General features: G+C 48.3%; 1 protein-coding gene across 1 annotated transcript in view; it reads left to right on the forward strand.

Moving 5' to 3' along the window:
* Positions 1-12,730, forward strand: part of UBR4 (ubiquitin protein ligase E3 component n-recognin 4) — a 125,174-nt gene that overhangs the window by 101,311 nt on the left and 11,133 nt on the right. Inside the window, exons 92-95 of the mRNA XM_087702633.1 lie at positions 9,305-9,392; positions 11,084-11,211; positions 11,748-11,855; positions 12,017-12,136. Of these exons, the coding sequence (XP_087558759.1) occupies positions 9,305-9,392; positions 11,084-11,211; positions 11,748-11,855; positions 12,017-12,136 (444 nt within the window). The remainder of the gene's footprint in view (positions 1-9,304; positions 9,393-11,083; positions 11,212-11,747; positions 11,856-12,016; positions 12,137-12,730) is intronic.

The following is a 12,730-nucleotide window of genomic DNA, read 5'->3' on the forward strand; positions in this document are numbered from 1 at the left end:
CTCAGGAGCCTTATTGTTGTTTCGTCTGGCACATTGGAGGAAGACGTCCTACATTCCATAAGTCCCATCCCGCTCCCTCCCTAAGTATGGCAACTAAGAAACGAAGCAAGAAAAATATGGCTAGAATCGAATTTTGAAAGTTGACAGTCAGCCTCGGTGTGGGGAAAAAAGCAGGCTAGGCTTTGCCGCAGGTCAGAGTTAGCCCCAAACAGTCGTGCTGCTCCCTATATTGGCTGTTTTGAGGCACGTGGTTGGCACAGAGTTCCCTAACCTTTTCAGCTTTGTGGATCGGCGGAAAGAGAGAGAGCGGGGATGGTTCCATGCTCACCTGCTCTCACCTGCCACTTCCATGGCCCAGTTCTAAATGGCTCAAGGCACAGAGATGGGCCATGACCAGAGGTGGTATTCAGCCGGTTCGGGCAAACTGGTAGCTCCGACGATCAGCTGGCCCCACCCACCCACCCCTGCTCTATCTTGTTTATTTCCTGCCTTCTAGCTCATCTCAATCACGCAGCACAGCTGATTTCCCCCCACCCCAGCTGTTTTACTTACCTTTGACTTGGAAGGTAAGCAGCTGAGCTTCTAAATTTGCTCCATTTTCAGCGCTGTGCGCACAAAGCTCACCAAACCGGTTTTTAAACCAGCAGCATCTCACCACTGGCCACGACCCATGGCCTAGCGAACCTAATTGATGAATTCCCACTTTTGTTTATTTCGGGGGGGGGGGGTCATTTTAGGGACGCTTTGGCTGACCCAAATCCCCATGGAGCAGAGAAGCCTTGAAAACCTCTCTCAGATGGATTCCTTTTTCTGTCTTTTAATTCCTTCAGCCTCCTGTTTCTTGTGTGTGTGTGTGTATGTGTGCGCGTGTGTATATTTTAAAACAATTTTTTTTTGTTTCCTGCAATCCGCCTAACGCTGCTTAGCCCTAGCCTCTGTCGCATGATGGGCACCATCTAGGTATGTCATGAGAGAGTTACGGGCCCAAATTAGGGAGCCGATAAAAGACAGCCTTGCTGGCGATAAAACAGCATCCGGTTTTTAGAGCCGGGATGATTTTATCCCAGGGAAAAGAGAAAAGGGCCCGTGCCTTGTGTGTGCTATCAAAAATTCAAAATACCTTTTGTAGCCGAGCATTTTCGGGAGGGGATTAAGGATATCTTTGCTTTAACTCTCGGTGCCAAACTTTGGGTATTATCCCCCAGAAAGCCTCTAGGAATGAATATGTTAAAATAACCCTGCCTTGTCATCTGAGTTCAAAAGAATCTCACGCTTGTCGGGAAAGCAGCGGGGAGATTAATTCATTCAGACGCGTGTCTCCAAATGGCCCCGGCTTTGAATGCGGTGACAGTTTTTTGAGCAAAAGCCTGCATTTTCATCGCGGAGCCCCCGTAAACGGACGACAACAAGGAGGGGTTCTAGTCCCTTTTGATTTCTCCCTCCCGAGGCCGGATAGGTAGCAGAGAGAGAACACGGGCATTCCTTAGCTTAACTACAGTTTCTTTACTGAGTGTTCGAAGTTTACAGTGACATGGTTGTGGTCCGCCAGCAGATTCGGACAGTGAGGAGGTCGGGGAGGAACATGGGCCAGTCCTGGTGTCTGGGAAAGGCTCTGATGAGGGCTCTGTGTCGGAGGCAGAGAGGGGGCCAGGGCCATCTGACAGTTATCAGCTACCTTCAGAGTCGGAGATCAGTGAGGCAGAAGAACAGCTGGAGCTCCAGAACAGCTGGAGCCTGTTCCCAGTGTGTCCATGCGCAGAGTTGCCAGATGAAGGGAACAACTAAAGAACAGGGGTCAACTTGGGAGTTAAAGCCACAGGTGGACAATGAATGGCCCCTCCCATGGAAAATAAAAGAGGAGCCAAAGGGGAGTGGAGTTTGCGGGAGATAATTAGTTCGCTTCATTGATTCATGACTCTGAGACTCCTTGCCAAGTTCTGCAGCTATCGGCCTGGCAGCTCTCCAAGCCAGAGAAGGTCTGTGACTGTAAATCCTCCCTCAAAAGACTGCTGGATGTGAATGAGCAGAATTCACAGTCAATTCATAAAAGAGGTTTTTTGTCGGGACAAGGAGTTGGCTTCAGGCTCTTGGGAAGAACAGACACCAGGAAAAAGCGACTTGCAACCTGCTGCAGCATTCACGGGATCAACATTTAGGATGGTTGCTGTCTTCCGGGGACCTGTCAAACAAAAGGTTCACTTTTTAACAGCCAAAGTTACTAACTTAACAACTTGAACAATTGTGGCAGGAAGGGTGATCAAATGGGGGCAGAATTCTCTTACCCAATGTCGCACCTAGCAATAGAAGTTTTGGGATCCACTATAGTCATAAGTTGAGGACCACTTGCATGGCACAGACTGTTTTGCCGCTTAGCTAAGGCCATTGGCTCTTTCCCTCGGTAGACGCCGCCATTAAGTTTCGGTTCCTTGACGTACGACCCCCTTTTCCATTGCTAAGCCAGGCGGTTGTTAAATGAGCCACACCTGATTTTTACCACACTGTTTTCTCCCCCACCCACCCCAATGGATGTTAAGGGAATCTGGCTTTCCCCATTGACTCTTCTCGGGAAAGCACAACGGTCACAAATACATCGATCGCATGGCTGTGGGGTTGCTGTGACCATTGTGTGTCACCACCTTCAATGCCATTGTTAACTTTGAACCGCTGTAAACAAACAGGGGTATTCCTGCAGAATGGAGGCACGGGAAGACAAAGCACTACTCGGCCAATCTATAAAAAACAAAAATAGCAGGGAAAGCAGATAATAACAAGACCTGGCAATGGTTAAGAGCAGGAAAGTTAAAATAAGAGACCGAGGGATTAATTCTAGCTGCACAAGACCAAGCCTTAAGGACAAATGTATACAAAAGCCAGAATTGAGAAGACAGCAACAGATGGTAAGCGCCACCTATGCGAAGAAGCTGAATAAACAGCGGACCACCTGATAAGATAAAGATAACTGCTGCAAGAAGATTGCAGGAAATGACTGCAAGCAGCAGCATGACAAAGTAACAACAATGGTGCATTGGAAGATCTGCAAGAAATATCATTTGCCTGTAAGCAAGAACTGGTGCGACCATAACATGGAGAATGTCATAGAAATGAAGAAGTTTGATTGCTCTGGGACTTCAGACTCCAGACAGACAGGCTCCTCCCACTTAACACCCTGGACTTAACAGTTGTCGATAAGAAAGACAGAAAAGTCTCAACAGTAGATGTGGCAGTGCCTGGAGACAGCAGAAGAGAAGAGAAAGAACTGGAGAAGATAACAAAATAAAAGGACTTACAAATAGAAATAGAATGACTGTGGCAAAGGCAAGCCAGGGTAGTACCAATCGTCATAGGCGCCTTGGGTGCAGTCCCAAAACCACTGGAGCGCCACTGGAACACCATAGGCATTGACACATTTGCCACCAGTCAATTGCAGAAGGCGGCTTTACTTGGAACTGATTCCATCCTGCGATATAATCTGTAACACCATCAAATACCCAGATTTGCCTATCCCAGGTCCTTGGTAAGGACTCGATAGGCAGACAAAAATGCCAAAGCCAGACTGACATCTGGCTGACTGTATGATTAATAAGAATAAGAATAATGTTAAGGTTAAAGTTAATTATATTTGTGATACATTTTTAAATGTTCAGTTGACTGAGTTTCATGTTTAATGAATAAAGTATAACAACAACAACAACAACAACAACAACCTGTATCAACCATTAGCACCAGTCAATGATATTTGTGATGCATTTTTGAATGTCAGTTGACTGTTTCATATTTAATGAATAAAGTAAATAATATTAAATAATAATAATAACAATAAATACAATCATCATCATCATCCTGGAGATGCGCAAATTGAAGATAAGCAGCAAGAAAAAATCACAAAGTACCAGGACTTGCAAATTGAAGTTGTGCGACTGTGGAAAAAGAAATCATGTGTTGTTCCGATTGTAATTGGAGCCCTTTGAGCAATACCCAAAGAGCTACCTTGCTATTTGGAAATTCTAAATCTATTGGACTTGAACATCCTGATTTTACAAAAAAAGCACCTTACTAGTGAAGAACCAATGATTAAGGAAGTAAATAAAGGAGGAATTCTGAAGACAACTAAGTCGAAAGCTGAATAAAAGAAAAAAAGTAATTGAGAAGCGAGCTGAAAATTGGAAAAACAAAGCTATGCATGGCCAATACTTGAAAAGTATTGAAGGCGAAGCTGACCAAAAGCTAACTGGGAACTGGTTAAGATCAGAAGCACTGAAAAAAGAAACAGAAGGCTTTATTTTCGCAGCTCAAGAACAAGCCTTAGCTACAAACTGCATGAAGGCAAAAATTCAGCATGTTACCACCAATAGCAAATATCGCCTCTGTAATGAGAAAGATGAGACAGTCGACCATTTGATCAGTGGGTGCAGCAAAATTTCACAAACTGACTAGCTACAACGCCATGACCGCATTGCTAAGATCATTCACTGGAAATTGTGCCAAAAGTTTGGATTTTAGTACAGCAAAAACCACTGGGAACATCAGGTTGAGAAGGTTTTAGAGAATGAGAAAGTCAAGATCTTGTGGGACTTCAGAATTCAGACCGACAGGCACTTGGGCCCACAACACACCTGACATAACAATAGTTGAAAAGAAAAAAGTTTTTCTTGCATTGACATTGCAATACCTGGTGATGCACGGATTGAAGATAAACAGCAAGAAAAAATCACAAAGTACCGGGACTTGCAAATTGAAGTTGAGTGACTGTGGAAAAAGAAATCGTGTGTTGTCCCAATTGTAATTGGAGACCTTGGAGCAATACCTAAAGGGCTACCTCGCTATTTGGAAATTTTAAATTTATTAGACTTGAACATTTTGATTCTACAAAAAACCACCCTACTTGGAACAGCTTATATCCTCCGACGTTACCTTAACAGTTCCTAGGTCCTTGGTTAGGACTCGAGCTGTTGAGCTACCAACCAGCCCCAAAGGCTGTGAATCTCACCAAAGATTAATCATGCAGCAGCAGCAGCAACAACAACAACAATAATAATAATAATACACAATTGTTTAAAAGTGTTCCTAGTTAATCCATTAAATCTTAAGAAGATTTTTTTTGTCGGGAATAACAGTAGAAAGCTGCTGGCTACGATGGGATGTGGCTTTCTTAATTCTGGTTGCAGAATTCAGCCTTCTTTTTGTTTTCTGGACGAACAGGGGGGGCCTCTTGTGAGTGAGGTCCACACAAGACACTCAGCCACAAGGAGTCTCATCCTGGCTCACTTTTGGAGCTTCATTCCAAAAATCCTTAACTGATGTGGGTGCTTGCGAAGGGCGGCTTGGCAACAAGAAGGCCAACCCAGAAGCCTGTTCTCTACCCGTTCTCCAAAGACCGGAAGGCAGAACAAGAAGCAATGGATGGATAGTACTACTTTGTAAGGCCACATCACAAAACAGATGTGGAGACTCTGGAAAGAGTGCAGAGAAGAGCAACAAAGATGATTAGGGGACTGGAGGCTAAACCATAGGAAGAACAGTTGCAGGAACTGGGTATGTCTAGTTGAATGAAAAGAAGGACTAGGGGAGACATGATAGCAGTCTTCCGATATCTCAGGGGCTTCCACAAAGAAGAGGGAGTAAAACTATTCTCCAAAGCACCTGAAGGCGGGACAAGAAGCAATGGGTGGAAACTAATCAAGGAGAGAAGCAACTTAGAAGTAAGGAGAAATTTCCGGACAGTGAGAACAATTAATCAGGGGAATAACTTCCCTACAGAAGTTATAAATGCTCCAACATTGGAAGTTTTTAAGAAGATGTTGGATGACTCTTTTTCTGAAGTGGTGTAGGGTTTCCTGCCTAGGCAGGGGGTTGGAGTAGAAGACCTCCAAGTTCCCTCCCAACTCTGTTATTCTATTCTAGATGTTGAGACTTTGGAAAGCAACTAAGATGATTAAGGGCTTGGAGATTAAAACATCTGAAGAATGGTTGCAGGATTTGGGTTTGGCTAGTCAAGAGAAAAGAAGGACCAATGGGCTGCCATTGAAAAGAGGTGGGGGGCTATTTATTTTTCAAAGCACCAGAAGGCAGGACAAGAAACAATGGATGGAAACTAATCAAGGAGAGAAGCAATCTGGAACTAAGGAGAAACTTCCTAACAGTAAGGACAATTAACCAGTGGAACAGAAGTCGCCTCCAGAAGTTGTAGGTGCTCCATTACTGGAGGTTTTTAAGAAGAGACTGGACAGTGATTTGTCTGAGATGGTATAGGTTCTCCTGCTTGAACAGGGGGTTGGACTAGAAGGCCTCCAAGGTCCCTTCCAACTCTCTTATTCTGCCTGTTCAGAAGTCTGGGAAGAACAACACGGCAGCCCGCAAACCCCGGATGCTTTTTTCCCATCAGTTCTCTCCCTCTTACCTTCCTGGAAAGGAACACTGACTCCCCAAAAAGTCTCCATCCAGGCCCATTTGGTTTTTTCCCCCCTCCTTGCCTCTTGGGGTTCAGCCTTTGACCAGCTCTCCTCACAGTGCCTGCTGCCTTTGCTGCTCTGGAGCCCCAGCCGTCGATCCCCCCCATTTCCCCATGGGGCTTCCCCAGCCGCGCTCAGAATCTCCTCTGACATTAAGCGCCAGCTTATTCGCCGCCGGGCTTAGCGGCTGCCTTACTTGACAGGTCCTCTTTGCTCTTCCGGCTTTGCCTCTTTCTTCCCCCCCACCCCACCCCAATAAAGTCTCCTCCTCCTCCTCCCGACGATGGAATGGCACCCCCTTCCCCACCGCCTCTCCCCCTATTCTTTTCCCCTTCCCCGTTGAGACTTCAAGGATCTTAAAATGGAAACTCGCCCTCTTGCGTCTGGGGCCTCGGACTTGAAAGCGGTGCGTTTGTCTCCTGGGGGGAAAAGTTGTAAACGAGGCCTTCCCCGGGCTTTGCCACTTTTCTAATACCCAGTTTGGCTTAAAAGCTTATTAAATTGTCACTTCCACCTACCCATCCCCACTCCTGTTTTCTTCTCATCAGTAGGAGATGTCTCTCCCTTCTCCCCCCCCCCCACACCTCCCCGCCCTTCCTTTGAAGGTGCCAATTTAATTAACCTGTCACACATACACTTCTGCCTGTTTTCTTTAGTTTCCGAGGGTCAAACCTGCCTACGTGGGAGCCACCTTTGGTTTCTTTCAGGTTAAACAGAAGGAAAAAAGAATAGATCCAGATTTAACTCCCAGCCTCTCCAGGCACCTTCCAGTGTCGGATCTGAGTCTTCCAGGGACTCCAACTTGTTCCAGTTTGGGGCGATTTTACTGCCTTTTTTTTTTCCTACAGACTTTGCCGAGTTTTGTTTTGTATGCCCCACCACCAAGGTGCCTCCCACGTCATTTTCTTGAGCTAGACCAGAGTTGTCAAACTCAAGGCCCGCGGGCCAGATCCAGCCTGCAGGGCTGCCCTACAAACTGCAAAGGACCAGCCACCAATGCTTCTGCCAGCAAAAATGGAGCTCGGAGGGGTGTTTTCAGGTGCCTACAGGCACCTTAGACACAAGTGATGTCAAGCTGGCCACAAAGAAATCGAGATTGACATCCCTGGGCTACACAAAGTTCACTCAGTTGGGAGTGTGTTCCTGTTCTGACCTAGGCCTCCTAAGATCATGAAGCCGACTCCTCGTCCCGATAAAACCCCTTTTATTTAGTTCAAAGGGAATCCCTCTCCAGCAAAGTCCCGGCCAACAGTCTGTCGAGATTTCCCAACTACAGACCTTGATCAGGCTTGGAGAGCTGCCAGGCCGATATCTTCTAAACTCCATGCTGTAGCAGCAATTACTTGGCAAGAAGTCAGGAACAGATCTTCACCCTAATGGATTGAATTCATTGTCTCCTGCAAACTCCCCTCCTCTTTCGCTCGTCTTTATTCCCTATGGGAGGAGCCATTCACGGTCCTTGTTCCTTAGTTGTTCCCTTTGTCTGGCAACTCACACAGGAAACAGGCTCCAGTTGTTCCTCTGCCTCACTGAAATCTGACTCTGAAGGCAGCTGATAACTGTCAGACGGCTCTGGCCCCCTCTGCCTCTGACACAGAGCCCTCATCAGAGCCTCCCCCAGACTCCAGGACTGGCCCAGGTTCCTCCCCAACCTCCTCACTGTCTGAGTCTGCCACTGGTGGGCCACAACAGTCCGGCCTCTTCGGCCATACCTAGGGGTGTATATATTTTTGGGTATCTCGGACTGCTTCTTGCTTTCACAGACAGGAGCCAGTCTACTGCCACATCCTCTTCACTGCTGCTACTGCCAAAATTGTGTCGGGTTGTGCTATTTCATGGAAAGGAGGAGGGGGAGTTACGTTTCCAAAGTCACCGGCATTATGGGAGAAAGTCCATTAGTGCAGGAGTCCCCAATGGCTGGCCACGGCCCACCTCCGGGCTTTGAGCCCTTTGGAACCGGGGGTGCGGAAGTGGCAGGCAAGAGAGCGTGTTCACTCATCTCCACTTGCACAAACAGCAGGTGAACACATGCTCCATTTGCACAAGCGCCAATCGCGTGTACCTGCCGCTTGCACAAATGGAGTTGAGTACATGCACGTGACCGCTGCTCATGTAGAACCATCCCCTCCACCCACCCACCCACCCTTCCCGCCAGTCCACAAAGCCAAAAGCTTTGGGGAACTCTGCATTAGTGGATTAGCCTAGTGTAGAGGATGGGTCAAACCGTTGGAAAATTTCTCTGCCTCTTCTGTGTGTCAAGGTCTGGTGTCCCGCATAGCAATACAAGTTGCCGATAGAGTTATTTATCTGGAAACGCGCACCCGGCACGAAGCAACCATCCAAAAGGAATCAAAGTTAGCGCTACCATGATTAGTTCACCCGCCCTTATACTGTGCTCCACCTGCTCTGTGTGTACTCCTGCCGGCCACTAATACAGCCACTGCAGTCTGCCCATACCAGCCTATCTCCTGCTCCTTCCCACGCTCCAATGATCAGCTGTTGCCACGAGCCCAATGATCAGCTGTTATGCAATTAGCCGGTTGCAGTCAGGGTTCAGCTAGTCAGGCGGCAGCCCAGCAGATGCCAGAGCAATCAGCTAGGTAAAGCCTTGGCCCCACAAGCCAGGTGGCAGCCCCGTGGGCGCGGGAGCAAGGCGATGCGGGCCATAGACACGTGTGTCCTGGGAGGCAGCTCCTTCCCATCAAGGCGCCATTGCAGCGTGCCCCTTGATGCCCATGTGTGCACCTCTACTCTTCCCCCATCCGAATGGCAGCCCCGGGCCATCTGGCAGCCCAGAGCTGATGCTGTGCTTATCTGACCAAAGTCTCTCTGGCCTCCCTTTTTCTCCTCCACAGGGTGAGCCCATGAGGATAATTTATCGCATGCGGGGCCTGCTGGGGGATGCCACGGAAGAATTTATAGAATCGCTGGATTCCACTACAGGTACAGCCCTTCCATCCTGACCCCAGGGGGGGGGGGGGGGGCACAGGATACTGTTTATTGAGCCCGGCATCCGATGGGAGCCGGCTTAAGAACCGTGTTTCTCCACTTCCCTGACTTTTTAAGATCTGTGGTCTTCAATTCCCAGAATCCCCCATCCAGCCGCATATTCTAAAGATTCTGAGGTTGAGAAACACTGGTTTAGAAGGTTGGCCATCGCGCTCGGAGCCGAAGTGGCGAAACCGATGCTTTATCCTCCGCCCTGGGAGAGGGCAAGGTTATTTTCAGGGCCTGGCATTGATTTAGCCAATGCATCCACTAGGTGTGTTGGCCCATCGCTGTTTTGAACATCCTTATCTTCCAAGGATGCTGGGCCAGAAGGAGAATTCAGGCAATCTGTGAGGGGTCCTTGGTGCTCTCTGAGCTTGCTTGTTTTCTTCCAGATGTTTCATTACCCAAACTAGGTAGCATCTTCGGTGCTAGTAGGGACTGGGGTTTGTGGAGAGGCGGAGAAGGAGATGAAAGACACAGAAATGAAGGAGGAGGAGGTGGAGGTGGAAAGGAGGAGATGAAGGACATGGAAGGGGTTTGCAGAGAGGAGGAGGAGGAGATGAAAGACACGGAAAAGGAGGAGGAAGGGGAGGAAGAGATGAAGGACATGGAAGTGGAGTTTGGAGAGGAAGAGATAAAAGACATGGAAATGAAAGAGGAAAAGGAGGAGGAGATGAAAGAGTGGAGGAGGTGGAGGAAAGGAGGAGGAGATGAAGGACATGGAAGTGGAGTTTGTGGAGAGGAAGAGGAAGAGGAGGAGATGAAAGACAAATGAAGGGGGAAGTGGAAGAGGAGATGAAAGAGTGAAAGAAGTGGAAGAAGAGGAAATGAAAGAGTGAAAGAATTGGAAGAGGAGGAGGAGGAGATGAAGGACATGGAAGTGGGGCTTGCGGAGAGGAGGAGGAGGAAATGAAAGTAGTGGAGGAGGAAGAGGAGGAGGAAAGGAGAAGATGAAGGACATGGAAGTGAAGGAGGAGGTGGAGGAAAGGAAGAGGAGATGAAAGACATGGGTTTATGGAAGGGAGGAGGAGGACAACTGTGGGGTCCTTGGTGCTGTCTGAGCTTGCTTGTTTTCCTGCAGATGTTTCATTACCCAAACTAGGTAACATCATCAGTGCTACTGGAGAGCCGTTTGCTGTCAGTTTATACTCTGATGGCTTGCCCTGTCAGTGTTGGTGGGGTTGGTCTTAGAGGTTCTTTGTTTGGGCCGTTTACTGATGGCTCTTTGGCCGTTTCATGACCGGGGTTTTGATTACTGGGTGGTTGGATCTGAAGTTAACCTTGGAGTTCATCTATGCTGATCTGGTTGCTGATTACTGATGGAGAGGTGCCTAGAGTCCTTTTGTTCCCTATTAGGCGGGTTGACTGTCTCTTTTGCATCGTCTGTAGATGTTGTTTATGTCTATGTGTCTGTTGATGGCTGATTTAGCAGAATCCCAGGCTTTCTAGAGATCCCCTGGCATTTTTGGACTTGGATGTGGCCACATTTTCCCCATTGAATCTCTGGTTAAACCTCTCTATATGTTGTGAGATGGAAGAGTTGGGCCTTGCCTCCCGGGACAAGCAACCAGGATCTTTTCTCCAAGCCTTGTGGATGCTGTTGTTCCTCTCCTGAAAGCGTCTTTCCCCCCCCCTCCCCCCAGATGAAGAGGAGGATGAGGAAGAGGTGTACAAGATGGCGGGAGTCATGGCGCAATGCGGCGGTCTGGGTTGCATGCTGAACCGCTTGACCGGGATCAAAGACTTCAAACAAGGCCGGCATCTGCTGACGGTGAGTTGCGTTCCCCCACCTCCCTTTTTGGAAGCCCTTTGCTAGCGGGATGCTTGTGTGAAGAAGGCCATACGTTTCCCCCGAAGGTTGATGGACGAAAGGAAGAAAGAAAACTTTCAGTTGCACCTCCAGCAAAGGGAGGGTTTTTTGACCATCATGACTACTTCCTTCTCATTCCTTTTTGAGTTTTGGTCAACATCGGTCCAAGGAATAACTCCAGTATCAAAAGATTGAATCCAGCCAAGAGGCACAGCCAGGCAGCCAATAGCAGAACCCCTAGCAGCTCCTGGTAACAGCTATGTCAGGGTTCCAAATAGCATCCAAAAGTAAATCAGAGTCCAAGGCAAAGTATTGCTCAAAGTTCAGATAAGTGGAAATCTTTCCAAGCAGTGAGAGGAAACTCCGGCCATCAGGTGGCTATCTTAAGGACAATAGCCTGCTTCTCTTTTCTTTGAGAGGCTCCTGGTCCAACATGGTTCAGCATCACTTGGGTGGAATTTGCTCCTGAAATCTTTGACCATCTCTTCCTCCCGCAGGTCCTGCTGAAGCTCTTCAGCTACTGCGTCAAAGTGAAGGTCAACCGCCAGCAGCTGGTGAAGATGGAGATGAATACGCTCAACGTCATGCTGGGGACACTGAACTTGGTAAGCGGCCACCTTCCCACCGCCTGGCAGGTTCTCTGTCTCTCTTTCTCCTTCCCTGCTTGGAGGCAAGGAAACAGTGGTGCCCTGGGCCAGCAAAGAGGAAGCCAGACTGGTGGCTGAGCTCTCCATCTCCAATGCTCTCATTTGCGTCCTCTCCGTAGGCTTTGGTGGCCGAGCAGGAAAGCAAGGACAGCGGCGGAGCGGCGGTGGCAGAACAGGTCCTCAGCATCATGGAGATTATCCTGGACGAGTCCAACGCAGAGCCACTGAGTGAGGACAAGGTTGGTGCACGGGAGTAAACTTGTGGGCGGAAGAGGAAGGTGGGTGGCCTTTGGAGGCACAGTGTCAGGTCTTCCATCACTTAAACCTCCATAGGTCCTGGCTACATAGGTTGAGACAGCTGTATAGTCCATTTAGAGGTCAAGTGTATTGCAGAATTGCATAGCCAGAACTGATCATCACGCGCCAAAATAGCACTTAGCAATAGCGCTTAGACTCATATACCACTTCACAGTGCTTTTACAGCCCTCTAAGCGGTTTACAGAGTCAGCCTCTTGCCCCACCCTCCCCCCAATAATTTGGGTCCTTGTTTTACTGACCTCGGAAGGATTGGAAGGGTGAGTCAACCTTGAGCCTGTCAGAATCGAACTGATAGCAGTGGGGCAAAGTTAGCCTGCAATACTGCATTCTAACCACTGGGAGGGAAGGAAAGGAAGGAGGGAGGGAGGGAGGGAAGGAAGGAAGGAAGGAAGGAAGGAAGGAAGGAAGGAAGGAAGGAAGGAAGGAAGGAAGGAAGGAAGGAAGGACTGATTTACAGAGTCAGTCTCTTCCCCCAACAATCTGGGTTTTCATTTTATCCACCTTGGAAGGATGGA

This window comes from Thamnophis sirtalis, unplaced genomic scaffold, assembly GCF_051295495.1.
Source record: "Thamnophis sirtalis isolate CommonGarterSnake01/CBP01778 unplaced genomic scaffold, rThaSir2_p1.2 scaffold_15, whole genome shotgun sequence".
In the NCBI taxonomy this organism is placed as follows: Eukaryota; Metazoa; Chordata; class Lepidosauria; order Squamata; family Natricidae; genus Thamnophis; species Thamnophis sirtalis.